Genomic DNA, 25,915 nt, shown 5'->3' with positions numbered 1-25,915 from the left:
GCTATATCCAAATTTTCCATAAGAAGAATCTCAAAAACGATCATAACAAATCCACCACGACAAATTCTACTGGGACAAACTGACACAGTTTTAAAACTGGGCTATAGAGGAGTAAGTGTGACAGTGGGTAGGGGGAGAGGGGTAGAAGTAACTTTAAACTGTTTTTACTCACTTGCTTAGGTTTAAGCGGAAGCTATGCATTTTTGTCGTCAAAGAAGCTGGGCTAGATATTTAGGAGTTCAGGCGAGAGGGCTGTGAGTTTGCAAATCTAGCAGCTGGAGTGTGTTTGTGATAGCTGCTTTCCTGTGTTAAGCTGATTTACTTGTTTAAGCTCTGACCTCATCATCCTGTCAGTATGGGTTCCCACCTACACTGTTAGCGGCAGCTTTCTGCTTCAGCTAAACTGGAAGTATTCACAGTATATCTCAGGCAGGGGGGAGGGGAGAGAAAGCAAGAAATACTGCTCTCTCTCTCTCTCCTCTCTCTCTCTCTCTCTCTCTCTCTCTCTCTCTCTCTCTCTCTCTCTCTCTCTCTCTCTCTCTCTCTCTCTCTCTCTCTCTCCCAGCACTTGTGCTTTTGTTTGTTATACACAGGAGGCAGAGAAACAGGAGATAACAAAGGCTCCATTTCCTTTCTGTTAGAGAAGGCTTTTGTCTTTCCTCCAGCAACAATGTCAGTGTCCGGCAAGAAAGAGTTTGATGTGAAACAGATCCTCAGGCTGCGCTGGAGATGGTTTAGTCATCCTTCTCAGGGATCGCCTAACCCTGGAAGCTGCCTTCAGCAGGAAGGATATGAGCATAGAGGCACACCGGTTCAGAGCAGGTTGAAGAAACCCTCACGGGACAGAAACGGACTGAAGAAAAGCAATAGTCCTGTCCACCACAGCATACTGACGCCAGTGCCAGTACCAGCCCCTACCCATCAAAGAGTCCTTCAGAATTGGCACCAACAAAATGTGATAGTACATCTTCAAGCAAATGAAGACATTCCCAAAGGCGTTCCAGAAGGAAATTTGCTCAAAGAAGCTAGTGAAAAGCGCTCACAAGATTTGGAGATGATGGGTGATGACAATATAGAAGATTCTAGAGCACGGTAGGAGTTTTTTGGTTATGTAAGTGAAAGCTTTAGCCTAGATTAACTTACTCTCTAAAACTCTCATTTCATGCTAAACAGGAAGTGTTACAATAATGTCTGAGTCTGTGTGTAGCCGATCAGGGTCTTCAAGAAACCCCGGCGTCTAACTCTTTGAAAAAAACACTGTAATCACGCATGATTTCATAATTAATGTGAAGTTATTTTTCCTGTGGTGGGTTTATTTCAATTACGTTCCCTAGTCATTCAGAATTCTCTTTACATAAAAAAAGTTTATTTTTAAATTATTAACCTCTGCAGATATTTTTAAGAGATTAGATGTACCAACAGTGATGATAGTTTTGGCAAATGCATTAAGTCAGAACTCTTTTTGATCTTTTGAACAGGCTTAACTTTGACAAAAATAAATATAAGTTCCAACTGTTGAGCATATCCTTGCTTACTGCTGAGAACAGAGTAATAGTTTTGAAACTGTGTTTCTTTTTAAGTGATAATATATAAAATTCTTTGGTATTTGAGAGTCATTTAAAGTGGCATTACTTTCACAGCTAGTTTGTAAACATAGAAATGTCCGTTATGCAAGGAATAAAAAGTTCCTCATACGAATGGAATCTTAAAATTGGAAATACCATGTATTTCACAGCATTAAAATAATATAAGAAAACAAAATTTGGGGTAAAATTCTTATGACATGTGATTTCATTCTAAATTGTTTTTTACCAGTAAAGTTTGAATGGAAGAAATGTTTATTCTGTCTTCTACTATTGTCAAATACAAGTAAAGCTATTGCATTGCTCATTTTTTTTCTATTTCCAATATAAATTTTATATTATTAATTTGGTTAAATCATAATTTGATTTTTTACTTCATTTTTTAATTTTAATTTCAATTCCATTATTTAATTCAGTGAGAAATATTAATTGTCTCAAGAATTTTAACACAGAAATAATGTCAGTTTTAGACAAATTTTTCATGATACAGGAAGAAAAAAACTAGCAGCATATCGCTTGTAAAAACTGACAAAAATGTTTCTAATAAAGGAAATTATACATGAATCTAGATGGTGAAACTCTTAAAATATTAGCAAGTCAAATCTGTAATATTGTAAAAGAATACGTAGCATGGATTTCATGCATCTCGAATATTTTTTTTTATTTTACTACACTATATTAAAAGAATAAAAGGGGAAATCACATTGCCATATCAAAGATTCACAGAATGCATTTGACAAGGTTCAAAATTTTAATTACACAAACTCCAGGGAAACTAATTAGGAAATATATCTTAGTCTAGTAAAAGGTCAAAGGGTCACAGCTAATGCAACATTCCAAAGGGAAATACAGAACATTTTTTATGCTGAGATTAGAGTTTCAACTGTTTCTATTAAAGGTTTCATATGAAGTCCTGATCAGTACAAAGAAGTACAAAAAGGAAATAATAAGAGGAGTGGATAAAATGAAATGAATCTCATATGCAAACAAAACTAGTAGAACCAACACATGATTTTACAAGGTTGTGGGATCAATTGTAGTTCCTTTTTTTTTTTTTTTTTTTTTTTTACTGGGCTGGAGAGATGGCTCAGCAGTTAAAAGAAAGCTAGGCTCACAACCATAAAAATAATTAGATTTTAATTGAAATTAAGTTTTAGAAAGGCTGTAGGAAAAAGAACGTGTTTTGATGTGTTGAAAATCATATAATTATCTATCACAAAACTATACTAACTTCCTTGGAAATCAAGATGCTTGACAGTTTTTTCCTGTTAAAGACTAGGGTATTTTCCTCATTTTGTGAGTCTGTTTGACATATTTAGAAAATGCTATCTCTTTTCCATCAGTTCAAAACAGAATATCAAAAGAAAATGAAATATATCAACATAATGATATAGACAAACAACATATGCAAATAACAAGTTTAGAGGAACTTGATCTTATGGAAATGTAAATGTGTAAGGAATATGTGAATTAAATTTAATCACAATTTTCGATCACTGTAATACAGATTTTTTTTTAAGGAATTCAAGTATTTCTTTGTGAGCATATGTGTTTTTCTTTACCTAAAGATTAAAAACAGAATTTAGTACAAGTAAAGTAATTTCAGAATAATATGGAGTCAATGTTTTTAATTCAAAGCATTTTCCGATGATCTTCATTATATATTTTTAATGGACAAAGCCTGATGCACATATTTAACTCTGCTATATACAAACTCCTACAAGCCCACTATCATTTACTAAGAAAATCCTTTGAGTGTCTGCGACTAAAACTGAATAGAAAAAGAATGGGTAAAATAAGTTAAGTGCTAGAAGGAAATGAAAGCAAATGTCTAGTCTAAGGTATTACCAGATATATTTGGTTGTGATTTTGACATTCCTTATATTCCAAAGAATTTTTCTAATAATAAAATTTTCATAGCAGTTAGTATTTTCTTAAACTAAACACAGGAAATATTTATAAGTGTCCCAAGACTATGAAGTCAGAGGGGAGGATTAAACAGAGGAGTTTATTGATTAAAATATTATGTCTTATTATCTTTTTATCATCTATTATAATTTTCCATGTTTTGCTCAAAGAGAGTTTAAAGAGAGCTTTGGGATATTTTTGCTACTTTAATTCTCTCTTCTGCAGTAAGACTACAGAAGTGGAGGAAAAAAAATGCTAAATTATCACTAATGTACTGCACCCTTGATACAATTACTTTGACTAAAATAAAATAAAATAAAAAATAGCAATCCATATGGAGAAATCATGATAGTAATATGGGTGAGCTTTGAAACCTAAGCAAAGAAAGTTAAGGCACTCTATATATGATAAAAGTTAAATCCATAATGGACTAATTTATAAGTATTTTGTATAACAAAATAAGTCAAACTAATTCTTCTGAAATATTAAAGTCACCATGCTAATATTTTATTAATATATTGATATAAAAATATTAAATTCCAAACATATACATACAAGCTCGAAAGACAAGTATGTAATATGTTTAGGAACAGCTGTCATATGTCTAAGCACAGTGATGATGCATATATCAATGTTCCTAATATAAGTGTTCTGATTTCTTTTGTTATTTTATTTTTATGGTAGTTGTCTACTAACTCTCTATTTTTAAATTAATTTATTTTATTAAGAACAATTTATTCATTTTGTATCTCAGGTGAAGCCCTGTCCTTGTCCTCTCCCAATCCCACCCTTTCTACATCTTCTCCTTCCTTGTCCCTCTCCCTATCTGCTGATAGGGGTGGACCTTCTCCTAATCTCTCTGACCCTAGCCTATCAGGTCTCATCAGGACTGGCTTCACTGTCTTTTTCTGCGGTGTAGTAAGGCTATTCCCACCTCAGGGCATGGTAATCGAAGAGCCAGCCACTGAGTTCATGTCAGAGACAGTCCCAGTTCTCCCCACTAGGGAAACCACTTGGACACTGAGCTGCCATGGGCAGGAGAGGGGAGTCCAAGATGGTTGTGATGGCAGCAAAGAAGGCCCATCTTATCTGAGGGGCACAGGATCCCAAATTCTGAAATTGGGATTGTAGGGGGCAGCTGAAGCCAGAACATTGACATGGAGGCATCTGGGCATCCCTCCCTCTTCCCCCACTATGTTCCTCATCTAGTCCACTGATTAGGAGGTTCTCCTCCCCTACTATCTGACCCTAGCCTATCAGGTGTCATCAGGACTGTCTGCATCATCTTTCTCTGTGGGCTAGTTAGGCTACCTCGCCAGGAAGAGTGATCAAAGAACCAGCCCTTACGATGGAACCCACATGGAGACTGAGCTGCCCATAGACTACATCTGAGCAGGAGGTCAAATGTTTGATTCACCATTTTCTGCAGGACCCTCTCAGCCCAGATTTTTTGACTCTTTTGCTTTCCTTGTAGGGCTCTTATCCCCTCCAGGTCTTTCTATTTCCCCCTTCTTCCATGAGATTCCCTGCACTCTGCCCAAAGTTTGGCTATGAATCTCAACATCTGCTTCTAAACCTTGCTGGATAGTCTTTCAGACTATCCTGTGGAAGGTTCCTGTCTTGTTCCCAATCTTCTACTACTTCTGATGTCTATCCTGTTTGCCCTTCTTAATGAAGATTAAATCTCTTCCCTAAGATCCTCTTTTTTGGTTAGCTGCTTTATGACTATAGATTTTATCCACTTATAAGTGAGTATATACCATGAGTGTCTTTCTGCTTCTGCATTACCTCACTCAAGTTGTTCTTTTCTAGTTCCATCCATTTGCCTGCAAATTTCATGATTTTTTTGTTTTAAATTGCTGAGCAGTATTCCATTGTGTAAATGTACCAGAATTTCTGTATCCATTCTTCAGTTGTGAGACATCATTATGAATTCATATTCATAGACAGAGAGAAAGAGATGATTCTTATATTGGAATAAACAAAACAAAATATAAAATTTAAATGGCTATAAGTAGTATTAAATAAAATTAAAGGGCACAGAGTGGAAAAGAAGGTATTCTTTCACATAGTTATAGGTTTTCCAAAGTAGTTAAAGTTGAGCAGAGATTCACTTGCAATGAAAGAAGCAAAACTTCTGGATCACAAATGTGAGGCAAGTGTGAGATCACTGTTCCTGTTCCACAGAAGTGTCCTTAACTACCATACATCATTTTTTTTTTCTGTGCAGATCATGCTACATGCCCCCACATAACCAACTGAAGGAAGTACAAAACATTCTCAGATTAAATGATGCACTAAAAACTGCACATTGTTCTGTTTATTGTAGAGATATGAGCACATCTGTGTCACCTGGATATAGAGGTGACTTCCCAGACATCCTGTAACTATGGTGGTAATGTGCTATATAGGCAACTAGATACTATACTCCCACACAGTGTGTCTCATGAAGAGAGGTCTATACCTTTGAACAAAAAAATTTTCATATGTTCATATTGAGACAAATTCAAAATGGGTTTCACTATCTCCCAAAACCATTTTATAATATGGAATCTACCTAGAAAATATTTAAATGTACAGGGAAGTCTGAATTGAAAATGAGAAAATTTATTATAATATTCTTTCTGAAACTTTGTTTAATATTCTCTCTGCTACAACAAAGAATCAGCAGTGTACAGTTTGTAAGCAGCCTCCAAGAAAGTAAAACAAAAAACAATTTCATTGACCCTGTAACTGAAGTTTATAAGGTATGTTAAAATACCAGTGCATATTCTTATAGACTGCCAAACAGAAACACTTAGAGAAGATGGGTTTTGAAAAATATATTAATAAACTAATAGAAATGGAAAAATGAGAGAGACTTAAAGATGTCATTGTCATCTTCATTTCTTGGCATAAAACATATTTTAAGAAACCAATTTTAGAAGTGCAAGTGCTTGTTGCATTAAAAGATGTAAAATATGTTTTGTAATTCCTCATTAGTCTGAAGTTCCTTCAAAATAAGTGTAAACAGTGGGGTAGGATGACATGTGTATAAAAAAATCACCAGTTCAACACTAATGGTTAAAATTACAGTATTTAGGAAGCTGTGTAATTATTTGTGGAAAACAAAAAATTAACTATCATTGGCTAAGAATCTATTTTAACTTATTTTTATATTAATTATAGTTTATTTACATTGTATCCCAGCTGTAGACCTCCCCCTTATTCCTTTCCAATCTCACCCTCCCTCCTTCATCTCCTCCCATGACCCTTTCCAAGTCCGCTGATAGGGAAGGTCTGTTCAGGAACTTGTCTCTTGTGCCAATAAGTTCAATGCTCTTCCCCACTTTTTCTTATACCAGATTTAGTGTGTCTGGTTTTATGTTGAGGTCTTTGATCAATTGGACTTTAGTTTTGTGCAGGGTGATAAATATGAATCTATTTGCATTTTTCTACATGAAGACATCCAGTTAGACCAGCACTATTTGTTGAAGATGCTATCTTTTTTCCATTGTATGGTTTTAGCTTCTTTGTCAAATATCAAATATCCGTAGGTGTGTAGGTTTATTTCTGGTCTTCTATTCAATTCAATAGATCCACCATTCTGTTTCTAAGCCAGTAACATACAGTTTTTACTACTATAACTCTGTAGTACAGTTTGAGATCAGGGATGGAGATACCTCCAGGAGATTTGTTGCTGTATAGGATTGTTTTGGCAATTCTGAGTTTTTTGTTTTTCCATATGAAGTGGAGAATGGTCTTCTCAAGGTTCGTAAAGAATTATGTTGGTATTGTGATGGGAATTGAGTTGAATCTGTAGATTGCTTTTGGTAGAATGGCCATTTTTACTATGTTAATCCTGTGAAGCCATGAGCATGGGAGATCTTTCCATTTTCTGATATATTCTTCAATTTCTTTCTTCAGAAACTTGAAGTTTTTCTCATACAGGTTTTTTCACTTGCTTGGTTAGAGTCACACAAATGTACTATATGTTATTTGTGGCTATTGTGAAAGGAGTAGTTTCCCTAATTTCTTTCTCAGCCCATTTGTCTTCCTAAAACAGGAGGTCTGCTGATATTTTTTAGTTAATTTTGTATCTAGTCAATTTGCTGAAGGTTTTTATCAGCTTAAGGAGTTCTGTGGTAGAATTTTTGGGGTCAAGCATATATATGATTATATCATCTGCTAATAGTGGTACTTTGACTTCTTCCTTTCTGAATTGTATCCCATTGATCTCCTTTAGTTGTCTGATTGCTTTAGCTAATTCTTCAAGTACTATGTTGAAGAGATATGGAGAGAGTGGGCAGCCTTGCCTTGTCCATACTGAAGTGTAGTTTATATTAAAAGAAAAGGTTAGCAACTATTCTTCAGCTGGCATACACATGCTTCGAAACTAAACAGCTCTCTACTTAATGACAGCTGGAGGAGGGAAGAAACAAAAAGAGAAATTACAGACTTCTTAAAGTTCAATGAAAATAAAAGCTCAACTTACCCACACTTATGGAACACAATGTAAACAGTGCTTAGAGGAAAGTTCACAACACTAAATGCCTTCAGAAAGAAGTTTGAGACATCTCATACAAGCAAATTAATGGCATACCTAAAAGTACTGGGGGGGGGGGGGAAGAAGCAGACACACCCAAGAGGAGTTGACACTTGGAAATAATCAAACACAGGGATGAAATTAATAAAGTATAAAGAAAGAAAAGAATTCAAAGAATCAATGAAGCCAAGAGCTCATTCTTAGAGAAAATAAACAAAATAGACAAACCCTTGGTCAAACTAACTAAACGGCAGAGAAAAACTATCCAAATCAGTAAAATCAGAAATGAAAAGGGGAACATAAAAACAGACACCGAGGAAATCCAAACAATCATTAGGTCTTACTACAAAAGCCTATATGCCACAAAAATTGAAAATCTAAATGAAATGGACAATTTTCTTGATAGATTCCATTTACCAAAATTAAATCAAGATCAGGTAAAAAGATTGAATAGTCCTGTGTTCCCCCAAGGAAATAGAAGCAGTTATCAAAAGTCTCCCTTCCAAAAAAAGCCCAGTGCCAGATGGTTTCAGCACAGAATTCTACCAGAGCTTCAAAGAAATGCTAACTCAAATTTTCTTCAAATTACTCCACAAAATAGAAGTAGAAGGAACATTATCAAAATCATTCTATGAAACCACAGTCACCTTGATACGGAAACCTCACAAAGACCCAACCAAAAATGAGAACAATAGGCCTTCTCTCTTATGAACATCAATGCAAAAATACTCAAGAAAATGCTGTCAAACCGAATCCAAGAACATATAAAAGATATCAACCACCAAGACCAATTAGACTTGATCCCAAGCATGCAGGGGTGGTTCAATACACAAAAATCAATCAATGTAATCAATCATAGAAACAAAATGAAGGAGAAAAACCAGATGATCATCTCCTCAGATGCCAAAAAAGCATTTGACAAAGTCCAACATCCATTCATGTTTAAAGTCTTGGAGAGATCAGGGATACAAGGCACACACCTAAACATAGCAAAGACAATATACAGCAAGCCTATTGCCAACATCAAACTGAAGGGAGAGAAACTTAAAGTAATCCCACTGAAATCAGGGACATGGCAAGGCTGCCCACTTTCTCCATATCTCTTCAACATAGTACTTGAAGTCCTAGCTCGAGCAATAAGACATCTAAAGGAGATCAAGAGGATACAAATCGGAAAGGAAGAAGTTAAAGTATGACTATTGGCATACTCAAAATGCACCTTATTTAAACATTTACTGTACTCCAGGTACACACTCTTACATGCTAAAACACACACACACAGACGCTCACACACACACACACAAACACACAAACATAGCTTTTTACTCTTTGTTCTCAAAATATTTCTTCATAGATATCTTATTCATATGGATAACTTATATTTCTCTGTGAAATGTTTTTCTGGGTATTTGTTGTTGCATATCTTTTTACAATGCAAAAAATAGTGTGTTATTCTGAGGAACATGGCCTGCATTATTTAACTTTACACTGCATTATTCAATAAAAATTGATTTCAAATGGAAGAATACGGAATAAACTACATGATTTTTTATAGAAGAGTGGAGGTGAAATTTTGACTAAGATTTAAAACAAAGTGTACAGAAGTCTGTTAGTTCTTATATGAGTTTTTCATGAAATAGAGACCATTTTAACACATAATTTCAATTTAACAAAGTAATTCCAGACATTTTAGAAATAGAATTATTTGTTCAATTTTTAAATTCTTTTACTCGCAGTCTTTTCTCTGACAAATACTACCGTCTTCGTGTTCAAAAGATTTAAACTCCTTTTTAACCATATTGTCTTTTCTGACAACTAAATACCATGATCATCATGTTAAATGTATTTTCTACGTCAACTCTAGTGGATCACACATTTATGAGAAATGAGTATTTGGTGTTTCTTGTTTGTATTCTTCCACATTCATTAAAATGGTAATGCTCTTGATTCTCCTTCTCTAATAAATATGTCCTATCTTGTGGCAACAAGGTAATAGTCTAAAGACAATCTTACTGGAGTTAACTAAAGTTCTAATAACATCATGAAATAGTCTTAGCCAGATAAAATTTCTCATGGTCACCATTTAGTATGTACCAATTAAAGGGCTATAGAACTCATAATATTAGTTTCCCATTAGAAATAATCACACCTTAATCACTGAGTATACCATGGATACTAGTGACATTTATTTATAGATATTTTTAGATAAAAGTATCATTTATCACTTTAAAATGCATTTACATTATGGTTTACTATGTTTTTTGGAAGAAAGAACTGATACATACAGAACAATAATCATTATATAAAATCGTTAGCTTCCAGTGATAAATGGATCATTTATTTATGTTCATTATACTAAAGCCAGATAATTTCACTAAAGAGCATGTCAAATATTTAGACATAGTGAAAGAGAGATAATTTTCTAACTGTATTTTTAAAACTACTTAAAATTAAACTAGAAGTGAGAAAAAATATAAATCAAATTGTTTTTAGTCATCTAATTTTAACACTGAAATAAGGAATTATTGATATTTTAAACAAAAGCATTATATGAGTGTGTTCTGGAAACATTATAAAATATGTTTTTCAAATCAACAAAGAGATATAATAATTTATATAGCAGTGTAGTTTGCATTATAAGGGAGAATATCAATGATAATGTTTACACAACTTTCAGAAATGAATCTTTAATCTAGTAATCATCATTTTATTAGCCTTATTGGTCATAGTAACATATCCTTTGTTTATTTTCAAATGTTATTATAAAAAAATGTACTTCTCACCCTTTTCTCTTCCTACTTCTATTGGTTTCTCAGTAGCCAAACTTTAGTATTACTTAAAATTACATCCTACAGGAATATTCAATGAAAACCAATTCAAAATCAGGTCTCCAATAAAGTAACTGCCCATTTAGCATATTTAAAATATCATAATATTGAAAATTCTCTAATACCTTTTAATACAAATTTATTGTCCCTGAATTTCAAAAAGGAACATGCCAGGATTTGAAAACACTGAGAAATTTGTTTTTTTCTATTCAATATTTTTTATTTAATAATTAAAAATTTTATGATTGTTAATAAACTTACTTTGCTTTTTTAATAAAAAGGTAAAACTAACAACTTTTATAAAAATAAGTCTTCAAGCTTAGTTAGAGACAAAATACCATATAATTTAGTCTGTCTGTGAATGAAGTTGAAAAATGAGATATACCATAATACAATAGATGGGTCTATTTCCTATCATAGTGTTTATATTCTCCCTCTTCCTGTATCGATTCTGTTTGCCTTTCTAAATGAGAACTGCTCATCTTGCCCAGGGTTTTCCTTCTTGCTTAGCTTCTTTAGGTGTATAGATTTTAGTATGTGTATCCTATATTATATGTCTAATATCCACTTATAAGTGAGTATACACCATATGTGTCTTTCTGCTTCTGGGATACCTCACTCAGGATGATCTTTCAGGAACCTGCCACAAAGGGCTTCTGAAAGACTCTACCCAGCAGTGTATCAAAGCAGATGCTGAGATTCATAACCAAACTTTGGGCAGAATGCAGGGAATTTTATTAAAGAAGGGGGAAATAGTAAGTCCTGGAGGGGACAGTAAGTCCTGGAGGGTACAGGAGCTCCACAAGGAGAGCAACAAAACGAAAAAATCTGGGCACAGTGGTCTCTTCTGAAACATATTCCAACCAAGGACCATACATGGTAATAACCTATTTTGGTTGTGAGCCTAGCCTTTAATAGCTGAGCCATCTCTCCAGTCCTGGAGATAACCTAGAACTCATGTACAGATGGAGCCGATGGCAACTAAGTCTCCAAGTGGGTTCCCTAATAATTGGAACAGGGACTGTCTCTGACATGAACTCAGTGGCTGGCTCTTTGATTAGCTCCCAGTGAGGGAGAGGCGGCCTTACCAGGCCACAGAGGAGGACATTGCAGCCAGTCTTGATGAGACCTGGTAGGCTAGGGTCAGACAGAAAGGGGAGAAGGACCTCCCCTATCAGTGGACTTGGGTAAGGGTGTAGGAGGAGATATGGAATGTAGGGTGGGATTGGGAGGGGACAAGGGAAGGGGCTGCAGTGGAGATACAAAGTGAATAAACTGTCACTTTTTAATAAATAAACTTTTTAAAATAAAAAATAAAAAGGTTTAACTACATTGCTTAAATATAAATACAAATGTCTAGAGTAATAATTAGCTATCTTAAATCTGAAGTACTTCCTGTTCCAAGTTTATTGGTCCATTGATATATTGCATATGAAAATTTTTATAATAATTTTTATTTATTAATATTAATCACAGATTATTTACTTTGTATCCCAGCCGTATCCCCCTCCCTCATTCCCTCCCAATCCCACCATCCCTCCCTCATCTCCTCCCTGCCCCTTTCCATGTCCCCTGATAGGGGAGGACCTCCTCCCTTTCCATCTGACCCTAGCTTATCAGATCTCTTCAGGACTGGCTGCAAATCCTCTTCTGTGGCCTAGCAGAGCTGCTCCTCCCTGGGGGGGGGGGGATGTAAAAAACCAGCCATTGAGTTCAAGTCAGAAATAGTCCCTGTTCCCTTTAGTAGGGAACCCACTAGGTTACTGAGAGTTTTAATGACAGTAAGAAAATAATGCTCAAAATGATAAGCCTAGTATATTAGAATTCATTTCCTCGAAACTGATACAACTTAGATGCTAAAACTTTGTTAGCTCAAGAATTTTTTATTTTCCCATCTAAATTATATTAGCAAAAATAATGATGTAGTCCAAGAAGTAAGAGTACTGAAATTTGATTAAATAAAAGGAGTTGAATAGAAACAATATTCATTTTATTTGGTAAAATAGATAAATCTGACATTGGAGTAAAAGTAACACAAAAAAGCACCATAAATGTAAAGCTAATCTTGAAAGCTCAACTGGAATATAAAGAATAAAGAACCTTTAGTAAATTTCTAAGGCTATAAAGACTCCAACAAAGAAAACTTAGAGACATAGAAGATGCTACAATAAGCTTCCCCTTGGAGAAATTCTGGAATTTACAGTAAGAATGTCTCATAATGTTTCAACAGGAAAACACTTAACAGATATTCCAGAGCATGTAATATTCATTTACTGCCTTACTTTTAATACCTAACAGTTTTTAGACAAAAGCTTTTTGCATCAGTTCGTACTGATACCATGGACAGGTCAGAGTAGTAGAAACTCCAAATTGAACATGGTCTTATTTTTCCTAAATAAATATGATCATTATACCAATTTTTAATTTATTATAACATCTTCACATATAGCCAAATCACCAACTGATTATACCCAATTGTGACATCACTTTGTCACTATCTGTAATCGCTGCAGCAGTGAAAATTTCTTCTATACAAGAAATTTACTTTGCTTATCCTTAAGTGGGAACACAACCATTCCCACCCTTTCCATTCACTTGGCATTTGTTTTCCTAGTGCTATAAACCTTTATTCAAATCAGTTTCAAACTCATGTGAAATCATCAGTAAGCCTACTCTAATAGTAAAAAGATATCAAATAATAGCTTGCATCATTTAAACGTGGTTAGGAAGGGTCATATTCTGCGTCTCTTGAGATTCTGAGATGGTGCTATTATACACATCACACAGCAGAATTATCATTCGTCCAGTCTTTATAACTGACTTACCTTTGATCATGCAGGACAATTTTGTTAGCAAGAGGACTTAGAAATTACATAACCGAAAGGAGAATGAGAAAATGAGCATTTTTTTCTCTTAAGTTTAAGTGACTAAATGAGAATGTATTTATTGAATAGAAGATAACATTTTAAAGTATAGATACACTGCAATATAGATACTTTTAATGAATTAACAGACTTTTATTGTAACTGAACATTGTTAGTTCAAGGCTATTTTCTAATACTTAGTCAGTAAACTGCAGTTCTATAATTGCGCCTTACCTAATAATGAGGAATGAGCAATCGTGAAGTGGTCTTGACATAAACAATACTGAAATCTCATACCATTATAACAATACATCTTTGATTTTCATAGTGATCTGTTACTCAAAAAGCAGAAATGGAAATTTGTCAAGATTACTTTTGTAACTCTCTGAATTTCTAACCAACATAATCAGTCCTGAGCTCATTTATTAACATATTATCTTGATGGGGGCAGATGCAAACCGGTTTTCCTTCCATCTTCTGATTTCACACTTTGCTGCTGTCTCTGAATAGAGAGATTAATGTAATTGCAATGGATAACAAAGTGTGACATTGTATCTCCTTGTTTGTTTTCTCTGACATCATCTTTGTTTTCCTAGTCTGTCAGTGTGTAGTCAGTTCGTTAAAATATTAGTCATCGCTGCTTTTACAAGATTAACAGAGTGAAGAAAAACAACTATGATCAGATTCTAATATGCTAAATGAATAAATAAGTAGTTGACATAACAAAGAAATTTATTTTTAAATTAAGGAAACCAATTGCCAAAATGTTTATTATATGTAACATAAAAGCTACTGCCATCCAAATAAAATTTGTTTCTTCCATGCTCTATATAAAAAACATGATTGAGTGCCTTTGCAAAGTATCTAATTCCAAGTGCCAGTTCTAGTATTTAATGCTGTTATGAATGAATTCTAATGAACTGTTTAATCTCTGTGTGCCTCAATTTTTCTCATCTATGAAATGAAGAACAGTCACTAATATTTCATATGACTATTTGACATATTTGCTGAGAAAATAAATTGAGAAATTCAGAAACATTTCATTATCTACAAGTGTCCAGTGAATGTTAGCATTATCAATCCATGTTTCTAAATAAATTTAGTATGCCTCATTTATATTTTGAGAAAATGAAAATAGTTAAGCACTTGAGTTTTTGATCTTAGCCATTCTGATGAGTGTAAAGTGAAATCTCAAGGCTGTTTTGATTTGCATCTCTCTGATGGCTAAGGACATTGAGCACCTCTTTAAGTGTTTCTCTGTCATTCTATATTCCTCTACAGAGAATTCTCTGTTTAGCTCTGTACACCATTTTTTAATTGGATTGCTTGATTTATTGCCCTTTAACTTCTTTAGTTCTTTATAGATTCTGGATTTTAGCCCTCTGTCAGATATAGGGTTGGTGAAGATCCTTTCCCAGTCTGTAGGCTGTCATTTTGTTCTGATGACAGTGTCCTTAGCGTTAAAAAAACTTTTCAGTTTCATGAGATCCCATTTATTGATTGTTGCTTTTAGAGCTTGTGCTGTTGGAGTTCTGTTCAGGAAGATGTCTCCTGTGCCAATGAGTGGCTCTTCCGCACTTTTTCTTCTAACCGATTTAGTGTATCTGGTTTTATATTGAGGTCTTTGATCCACTTGAATTTTAGTTTTGTGCAGGGTGATAAATATGGATCTATTTGTATTTTCAACATGTAGACATCAAGTTAGACCAGTACCATTTGTTGAACATGCTATCTTTTTTCCATTGTGTGGTTTTGGCTTCTTTGTCAAAAATCGGGTGTCCATAAGTGTGGGGTTTATTTCTGGGTCTTCTATTCAATTCCATTGATCCACCATTCTGTTTCTATGCTAGTAACATGCAGGTTTTTATTAATACTGCCCTATAGTACAGCTTGAGATCAGAGATGGAGATACTTCCAGAAGATCTGTGGCTCTTGTCTGGTGACTGTGCAACCCGGGGTCTCTTCTGGGTTCTGGCTGGGTGACCTGATAGTGGACCACCCCATACCGTAGAGTTTCCTCTCACCTGGGAAATAGGATCTCTATTGTTTTAGGGCCCAAAGTTCAGTCTCTTGGTCGCTGTACAGACATTGCTGTCCTGCTCCTCAGAAACAGTGGCCTCCTGGTGCCGCCATCTTGGATTCCCCCTCCCAGTTAGTATATTTTAATTTTGTGTTTATGTATGTCTTTTCTATGTAAATCTATAATTTTTTATGATGTATCAAAATAAAAGCTGTAAGGGGAGAAAGAAATTCAGTTATTATCTTACTCTATCATTCCTTGTTTTTATATTAAATCAAAGTAACAAATGTATAAGATATGATAATAAACTTCATTTTAATCCCTTGTAGATATTCTAGATGGACATTTTGAAAATGAATTGAGTATTTTAGAATATAAGTAAATGTATCTTTTCTATTAAATAATAGAAGATATATATTAAAATCAAGTAAATATTAATACTTGCTTTCATTCCTACCTTGTATACAAATGAGGCATATATATAAAAGCATATTTATATAAATTATATTTTTAATTTTGCATAGTACATTTCAAAATTGTAAAACAACATCTTAGTTCACTATTTTTGAACAATGGCTAGCTGGTTTTATTTAGGCCACAAACTGTAATTTGTTTACCCCTATTCTAGAAGCATGCTGGGAGACTCAAGATTAATATCACCTAGAAGGAAAAAGAAAGGTGAAAATGCTTTCAGGTTGACAGACTTATTTGACCACCTTAAAGCTCTGAACTTTCTCAAAATTTTAAGTACATGGCTCTAGCTTACTCTTTTTTATTCAATTTTAAAAATCAAGACTGTATTTATTTTTACAACTACATTTTAGAAAATAATGGGATAATGAACGTAATGCATTTTGTTCATATTCCACTATTACTATTCCCATTTGTTTTACATATTTTGTCAGTCAGAGGAAACACATGCCATGTTAAAAAACTAAGTATAAAACAGGAATGATACAAAAGTTTTAAAACACACATACTCTTCCAAATTCTAGTAGCTACCTCTGAGGTTGAATTAATTTACTTGTAAATATAAGATAATTTCTTTTTAATATTTAATTAATTAAGTAATTTGTTTATTTATTTATTACAATTTAGTAACTTTGTATCCTCGTTGCAGTCACCACACTTTTCCTCTCCAAGTCCCACCTACACTCACTCTTCTCCCATATGCCCTTTTCTTAGTTCCCTGATAGGGGAGGGCCTGCTCCTCTTCTATCTGACCTTAATCTTATCAGATCTCATCAAGGCTGGCTGCATCATCTTCCTCTATGGCTTGGCAATGTTACACTCCCAGAGAGACATGCCTTGTATCACTTATTAGGGAACCCACTTGGAAACTGAGCAGATTTTGAGCTTCCTTTGAACAAGGGGACTAGGTCCCCTCCATTCATGGTCTTTGAATAAATTATCAGTCCCTGCATGTCCCCCTGACCCCAAGATTATTAGCTCTTCTATTCTCCTTGTGGAGATCCTGTCTGCTCCAAATCTTTATATCTCCTTCTTCCATAAAAATTCTGGCACTCTGCCCAGTGTTTGGCTATGAGTCTCATTATATCCTTTGAACATTGGTGGGTAGAATCTTTCAGAGGTCCTCTGTGGAAGGCTATTGTCCCATTCTTTTTCTTCTCTTACTTCTGATGTCTATCCTTCATGCCCTTCTGAAAGAGGATTAAACCTTTTCCCTAGGGTCCTCCTTGTTGTTTAGCTTCTTTAGGACAATAGATTTAAATAAGTTTATCCTATATTATATGGCTAATATCCACTTATAAGTGGGTATATAACATGTGTCTTTCTGCTTCTTAGATACTTCACTCAGGATGATCTTTTCTGGTTCCCACTATTTACCTGAAAATTTCATGATTTCCTTGTTTTTAATTGCTGAATACTATTCCATTGTGTAAATGTAACACACTTTCTGAATCCATTCTTCCGTTTTGGGACATCTAGGTTGTTTCCAGATACTAAGTTACGAATAAAGCTGCTATGAACAGAGTTGAGCAAATGTCCTTATTGAAGGGTGGGACAAATTTTGGGTATATACCTAGGAGTGGTATAGCTGGATCTTGAGGTAGCACTATTCCTAATTGTCTGAGAAAGCCCCAGATTAATTTCCAAAGTGGTTGTAGAAGTTTACAGTCCCACCCTCAGTAATGTAGGAGGTTCCCTTTCCTCCACATCCTCTCCAGCATGTACTGTCCCTTGAGTTTTTGATCTTAGCCATTCTGATGGGTGTAAGGTAGAATCCCAGGGTGATTTTGATTTCCATTTTCCTGATGACTATGGATGTTGGGCATTTCTTTAAGTGTTTCTGTCATTTGATATTCCTCTGTTGAAAATTCTTTGTTTAACACTTTACCCCATTTCTAAAATTATTTTTCATTAATTACAGTTTATTTACTTTGTATCACAGATGTAGCCCCCTTCCTCATTTCTTCCCCATCCCACCCTCCCTCCCTCATGTCCTCCCATGCCTCTCCCCAAGTGCACCAATAGGGCAGAAACTCCTCCCCTTCCCTCTGACACTAGCCTATTAAGTCTCATCAGGACTAGCTTCATTGCCTTCCTCTGTGGACTAGTAAGGCTTTTCCCTCCTCAGGTGGAAGTGATCAAATTGCGAGTTGCTCAGTTCATGTCAGAGACAGCCCCTATTTCCATTACTAGGGAACCCACTTGGATAATGAGCTGCCATGGGATACATCTGAGCAGAGGTTCTAGGTCATGTCCATGTGTGGTCCTTGGTTGGAATGTCAGTCTCAGAAAGGCCCCTTGGCCCAGATTTTTTTATTTGTTGTTCTCCTTGTGGAGCAAATGTCCCCTCCAGGTCTTCCTATCTCCCCTTTCTTTCATAAGATTTCCTGCACAATGCCCAAAGTTTGGCTAGGAGTCTCAGCTTCTGCTTTGATACCCTGCTAGGTAAGTTGCTGTCCTGCTCCCTGTTTTCTCTCTCTTCTGATGTCCATCCCATTTGCCTTTCTCAATGAGGATTGATCATCTTACCCAGGTTCCTCCTTCTTGCTTAGCTTCTTTATGTATACAGATTTTAGTATGTTTACCCTATATTACATGTCTAATATCCACTTATAAGTGAGTATATACCATGTGTGTCTTTCTGCTTCTAAGATACCTCACTCACGATGATCTTTCCTACTTCCCACCATTTGTCTGCAAATTGCATGACTTCCTTGTTTTTAATTGCTGAGTAGTATTCCATTGTGTAAATGTACCACAATTTCTGTATCCATTCCTCAGTTGAGGGACATTTGGGTTGTCCCCTGATTCTGGCTATTACGAATAAAGCTGTTATGAACATGGTCATTGAGCAAATGTCCTTGGTGTATACTTGAACATATTTTGAATATATGCCTAGGAGTGGTATAGTGAGATCTTGAGGTAGTATTATTGCTAATTTTCTGAGAAAGCGTCACATTGATTTCCAAATTCCTTGTTCATGTTTATACTCCCAGCAGCAATGGAAGGTGATTTCCCTTTCTCCACTTCCTCTCCAGTCTGTGTTGTTTCTTGAGTGTTTGATCTGAGCCATTCTGAGGGTTGTAAGGTGAAATCTCAGGGTCGTTTTGATTTCCATTTCCCTAATGACTAAGGATTTTGAACATTTATTTAAGTGTTTCTCTGTCATTTAATATTCCTCTATTAATAATTCTCTGGCTCTGTACCCCATTTTTTAATTGGATTATTTGATTTGTTGCTTTTTAACTTCTTGAGGTATTTGTATAGTCTGGCTATTAGCCCTCTGTCAGATATAGTGTGGTGAAGATGCTTTCCCAACCTGTAGGCTGGCGTTTAGATATGATGACAGTGTTCTTTGCTATTCGGAGTATTTTCAGTTTTCATGAGGTCCCATTTATTATTTGTTGATCTTAGAGCCTGAGCTGTTGGTGTTCTGTTCAGGAAATTGCTGTGCCAATGAGGTCAAGGCTCTTCCCCACATTGTTTTTTTCTAACAGATTATGAGTGTCTGGTTTTATGTTGAGGTCTTGGATCCACTTGGACTTTAACGTTGTGCAGGGTGATAAATATGGGCTTATATGCATTTTTCTACATTTAGACATCCAGTTAGACCAGCATCATTTGTTGAAGGTACAGTCTTTTATCCATTGTGTGGTTTTGGCTTCTTTGTCAAAAATTAAGTTTCCATACATGTGTGGGTTTTTTTTTTTTTCTGTGTCCTCGATTAGATGCCAATGACCACCATTCTGTTTATTCTAGTACCTTGCTGCTTTTATTACTGTTGATCTATGGTACAGGTTGAAGTCAGGGATGGAGACACCTACAGAAAATCTTTCATTGTTTTAGCTATTCTGGGTTTTTTGTTGTTGTTGTTGTTTTTCCATATGAAATTGAGAACTTTTCTTTCCATATCTGTAACAAATTGTACTGGTATTTTCATGGGAATTACATTGAATCTGTAGATTGCTTTCTGTACCATTAGCCATTTTCACTATATTAATCCTACCAATAGAATGAGCATAAGAGATCTTTCTATCTTCTGAAATGTTCTTCAATGTCTTTCTTCTGAGACTTGAAGGTTTTTTTGTTTGTTTTTTTTGTTTGTTTGTTTATGTTTGTTTGTTTTGTTTGTGCTTTATGTTATTAGTGTCTATTTTGAAGGGTGTTTTTTTTCACTAATTTCCTTCTCATCCCCCCATTTTTTGTATATATGAAGGCTACTGCTTTTTTGAGTTATTTTTGTATCCAGCCACTTTGTTGAAAGTGTTTATCAGCTGAAGTTATACTCTGGTAGAATTATTGTGTTCATTCGTGTATACTACCATATTATCAGAGAATAGTGGTAGTTTGACTTCTTCCTTTCTGATTTTTATAACATTGATCTCCTTTTATTGTCTTATTAATGTAGTGAAGATTTCAAGATCAATGTTGAGGAGGTAAGGAGATAATAGGTAGCCTTGCTTTGTCCCTGATTTCAGTAAGATTGATATGAGTTTCTCTCCCTTTAGTTTGATGTTAGCTATAGGCTTGCTGTATATTGGTTTTACTATATTTAGGTATGAGCCTTGAATCCTTGATCTCTCCAAAACTTTAAACATATGAATATTAAAGTTTGTCAAATGCTTTTTCAGCATCTAAAGAGATGATCATGTGTTTTGATTTTCTTTCAGTTTGTTTATATGGTGAATTACATTGATGAATTTTCATATGTTGAACCACCCCTGCATGTTGGAGATGAAGCCTACTTGGTCATGGTGGATGATATCTTTAATGTGTTCTTTGATTCCATTTGAGAGTATTTTATTGAATATTTTTGTGTTAATATTTGTAAGTGAGATTGGTCTGAAGTTCTCTTTCTTTGTTGGGTCTTTGTATTGTTTAGGTATCAAGGTGACTGTGGGCTCATTTCGTTTCTGATTTTGATTTGACTGTGTCCCTCAGCCTTTCAGTTGGTTTGACTAAGGTTTTGTCTGTCTCGTGGATTTCCTCAAATATCTAGCTCTTGGTTATATTGATTTTTCTGAATTGTTCTCTTTGTTTCTAATGTATTGGTTTCAGCCCTGAGTTTGATTACTTCCAATCATCTACTCCTTTTGGGTGTGTCTGCTTCTTTCTTTTTTTTTTTTCCTAGGGCTTTCAGGTGTGCCATTAATTTGCTTGTATGAGATGCCTCAAATTTCTGTTTGAAGGTACATAGTGCTGTGAACTTTCCTCTTAGCACTGCTTTCATTGTGTCCCATAAGTTAGGGTAAGTCGTACCTTCATTTTCATTCAGTTCCAGGAAGTCTTTAACTTCTTCCTTTATTTCCTCTTATACCCAGGTGTCATTGGATAGAGAGTTGTTCAGTTTTGATTTGTATTTGTATGCTTTTTGTTATTTTTGTTGTTTTTGAGGTCTAGTTTTAGGCCAGAGTGGTATGACAGGATATGAGGGAGTATTTTAATTTTCTTCTATTTGTTGAGAATTGCTTTGTGCCCGAGTATATGGTCAATTTTGGATGTTTCATGAGGTGCTGAGAAGAAGGTTTACTCTTCTGTGTTTGGAGAAAAGGTTCTGTAGACATCTATTAGGTCTATTTGAGTCAAGACCTCTGTAAGTGTCATTATTTCTCTGCTAAGAGTCTGTCTCAATGGTCTGTCCCTTGGTGTGGGTGGATTGTTGAAGTCACCCACTATTAAGGTGTTGGGATCAATGTGTGATTTAAGTTTTAATAAAGTTTCTTTGACAAATGCAGGAGCCCTTTTGTTTAGTGCAGAGATATTCAGGATTTTGATGTCCTCCCGGTAGATTTTTCCTTTGAAGAGAATGAAGTCTCCCTCTCCATCTCTTTTGATAAATTTTGTTTGAAAGTCTTTTGTTGTTGTTGTTGTTGTTGTTAAGATGGCTAGTCCTGCATGCTTCTTAGGTCCAATTGCTTGGAAAACCTTTTGTGAGTCCTTTACTCTGAGCTAGTGTCTATCTTTGTGGCAGAAGTATGTTTCTTGAATGCAGCAGCATGTTGGATCCTATTTCCACAACCAATCTATTAGTCTGTGTCATTTTATTGGAGAGTTGAGTCCATTGATGTTCATAGATATTAGTGACCAATGATTGTTAGTTCCTTTTATTGTGGAGTTGATTGTGATTGTGTGTTTCTGTGTTTGTTTTCTTTTCCTTTTTTTTGATGTAATAGTGTCTTTATCCTGTGTTTTCTTGAGCGTATTTGATCTTGTTGGGTTGAAATTTTCCTTCTAGTATCTTCGGTATGGCTGGATTGTTGCACATATATTATTTAAATTTATTCATGTAATAGAATAATTTGTTTTCTCCATCTATGTTGATTGAAAATTTTGCTGGATATAGTAGTCTGGGTTGACATGTGTGATCTCCAAGCTTCTGTACGATATACAGTCAGGACCTTCTGGCTTTCATAGTCTCTGTTTGGAAGTCTGGTGTGACTCTGATAGGTTTGCCTTTATATTTAGCTTTGCCTATTTCCCGTTTTGCTTTTAATATTTTATCTTTGTTCTATAAATTTAATGTTTTTTTTTAATTTAATGTTTTGACCATTATGTATCAGGCGAGTTTTTTTTTGTTTGTTTTTTTTTTTTGTTGTTGCTGTTGTTTTGTTTTGTTTTTCTGGTCTATTCTATTGGGTGTTCTATAGGCCTCTTGTATGTTTATGAACATCTCTTTTTTAAGGTTGGGGAAATTTTCTTCTATGATTTTCTCAAAAATATTTTTTGAGGATTGGACCCTGTAATCTTCTTTTTTGTCTAATCCTATTATTCTTAGATTTCATCTTTTCATGATGTCCTTGATTTCATGCATGTTTTGTATTTGTAACTTTTCCAATTTTAGTTTTTATTTGAGAGATTTATCAATTTCTGCAATTGTATCTTCAGTGCCTGAGATTTTCTTGTCCATCTCCTGTATTCTGTTTGTGATGCTTAACTTTTTGGTTCCTGATATCTTCTCTAAGTTCTGCAACTCCAGGGTAGTCTCTGTGTATGTTTTCTTTTTTGATTTTAATTCTGATTTCATATCTTGCACTGTTTCCTTCATCTGTTTGAATGTGGACTCCTGTTTGTCCATGATAGCCTCTATTTTTTTTATCATTTTTCTTTATGTTCCTCTATATGTGCCCCCATTTTTTTTGTTTCCTCCTTATATTCCTCAAATAAGTGTATAATTATCTATTTAAGATCATTTTTTCTCTGTTTCAGCTGCAATAGAATATCTGTTGAAGCCATGATGCCCTGGTTTTTGTTGTCTGTATTTCTGTGCTCGTCTCTAGCCATCTGGTTGTCTCTAGCATTGACTGATTATTCTGGGAGCCTGTACTGTAGACTGGATCCACCTGTCTCTGGAATCTCAAGTAGTCTCTGATAGATTCACTGTCTCTGTAGGCTCACTGTTTGTGACCCAGGGCACAGGTGGAAAGATCTGTGAGTCTAGAGCTGCTCCAGTGGACCACAGGCTTTCTTAAGAAGTTGGAGGCTAGGATTTCGGTCTCTGGCTTGGCTCAGCTCTGCTGGGTTCATTGGTTATGCTGGCTGTGTCATTTTTGACCCAGGTGGGCTAGACTGCTGGGGAGAAGGCAGAAAGATCTCCTAGTCTAGAGCATCTCCAGTGCCCTACAGGCCTTCTTGGAGAGGGGGTCAACGGTACTTGGGTCAGGTGGCTATCTTAGCTGCACTGGGGTCTCTGTCTATTGTGGGGTTGCAGATTTTGGTCTATGTTTGCCAGGCTGCGGGCATATATATCTCAGATATATAGCAGATATATGGCATATATATAGCAGACATATCTCTTTGTCTTGAGCTGCTCCAGCTTGCCATAGGCTTCCCTTAGATGGTGGGGAATGAAACCTGGGCCACAAGCCAGCTCAGCTGTGCTGTGTTCACTGATGTGAACTGATTCACTGCTGTGCTGGCTGATTCTGACCTGGGTGAGACAGTCAGGAGGGGAGTAGGCAGAATGGAGCCTACTGTTTTGACTGTTGATCACCTTTTTGTTTAACTTTATATTTTCTGTTGTGCTCATGTGGACTGCTCTCTCTCTCTCTCTCTCTCTCTCTCTCTCTCTCTTTATATGCACAATTTCTAATTGTCTAAGAAAGTGCCAAATTGATTTCCAAAGTGACTATACACATTTACATTCCCACCAGCAATGGAGGAGTGTTCCTCTATCTGCACATCATCTCCAGCATGTTTATATACATACCACCCAGTACTATCAATTTTTGTGAGGCTTATTTTTCTGCAACATGTCTTTAGAATTCATTCATGGTGTAGTGTGTATCAAGATTTTAAGCCTTTTAAAGTGAATATGATTCCATCCCATGAATATATTACTTTGTTTATTAGTAGATGAGTATGTAGATTATTTATGCCTTGAATATTTTGTACATAATTATGCTGTGAACAAATCTGTAAAAAATATTTACTTGAGTCTTTGCTTGTATTTTCTTTCATATATAGAATTACAAGTGCTTAATTCGCATACTGGTTTGAGGAGTTGAAATAATGTTTTCCACAAAAGGTCTGATTTTATAGAGCATCTCAAAATGTACAAGAATTCTAATTTCTTTAAATATCTGTGAATAGTTATTATTCTTTAAAATTTTGTGTGGTTTGTTTTGGTTTTTGAAAACAGCCATATAAAAAGGCATGTGGCTGTATCTTGTTATGATTTTGTTCACCTTTAAGATGAGAACATCTAGTATTTATAATCACATACTGAGTTGAGTAAGGTAATGTCCATTTGTAATTTGTTGCTTTCATCAGAAAAAGGTAGAATTCATCAAACGCATCACTTCATTGACACATTGTTTTATTTTTTATTACTTTCAAAATTCAAGTGACAGTACACACTGGAGAGGATGTGGAGAAAGGGGAACCCTCCTCCATTGCTGATAGGAGTGTAAATTTGTATAATCACTTTGGAAATCAATCTGGCAATTTCTCAAACAATTAAGAATAGTGCTTCCTCAAGATCCAGCTACACAACTACTGGGCATATAGCCAAAATATGCTCAGGTACACAACAAGGACATTTGTTCAACCACGTTCATAACAGCTGTATTCATAATAGCCAGAAGCTAGAAACAACCCCAGATATCCCTCATTGGAGGAATGGATACAGAAATTGTGGTACATTTACACAATGGCATACTACACAGCAATTAAAAACAAGGAAATCATGAAAATTGCAGGCAAATGGTGGGAACTAGAAAAGATCATCCTGAGTGAGGTATCTCAGAAGCAGAAAGATAAACATGGTATATACTCACTTATAAGTGGATAAGTGACAAATATTATATTAGACAAATATTATGGGACAAACACACTAAAATCTGTGCACTTACAAAAGCTAAGAAAGAAGGAGTTCCCAGGGAAAGATGACCAACCCTCACTCAGCAAGGCAAACGGTTTGCATATCAGAAGAGAAAGAAAACAGGGAAGAGGACAGGAGCCTACCACAGAAGGACTCTGAAAGACTTTATCCAGTAGTGTAGCAAAATAGATGCTGACGTTCATAGCCAAACTTTGGGCAGATTTCAGGGAATCTTATGAAAGAAGGGGGAGACTGAAAGACCTGGAGGGGACAGGAGCTACACAAGGAGAGCAACAGAACCAAGAAATCTGGGACCAGGGGTCTTTTTAGAGACTGATATTCCAACCAAGGACCATTCATGTATATAACCTAGAACCCCTGCACATGGCAGCTCAGT

At 35.4% G+C, this 25,915-nt stretch overlaps 1 protein-coding gene across 2 annotated transcripts in view; it reads left to right on the top strand.

Annotated features, from left to right (window-relative positions):
- The first annotated feature begins 521 nt into the window (after positions 1-521).
- Positions 522-25,915, top strand: part of Klhl4 (kelch like family member 4) — an 89,603-nt gene continuing 64,209 nt past the window's right edge. For both annotated transcript variants that reach the window (XM_060374543.1, XM_060374542.1), the window contains exon 1: positions 522-1,092. In XM_060374543.1, coding sequence (XP_060230526.1) covers positions 671-1,092 — 422 coding nt within the window. In that variant the 5' untranslated portion in view covers positions 522-670. The remainder of the gene's footprint in view (positions 1,093-25,915) is intronic.

The sequence above is a fragment of the Meriones unguiculatus genome, chromosome X (assembly GCF_030254825.1).
Source record: "Meriones unguiculatus strain TT.TT164.6M chromosome X, Bangor_MerUng_6.1, whole genome shotgun sequence".
NCBI lineage: Eukaryota > Metazoa > Chordata > Mammalia > Rodentia > Muridae > Meriones > Meriones unguiculatus.
The sequence above is the reverse complement of the archived record's forward strand: the minus strand, read 5'-3'. Positions and strand labels throughout refer to the sequence as shown.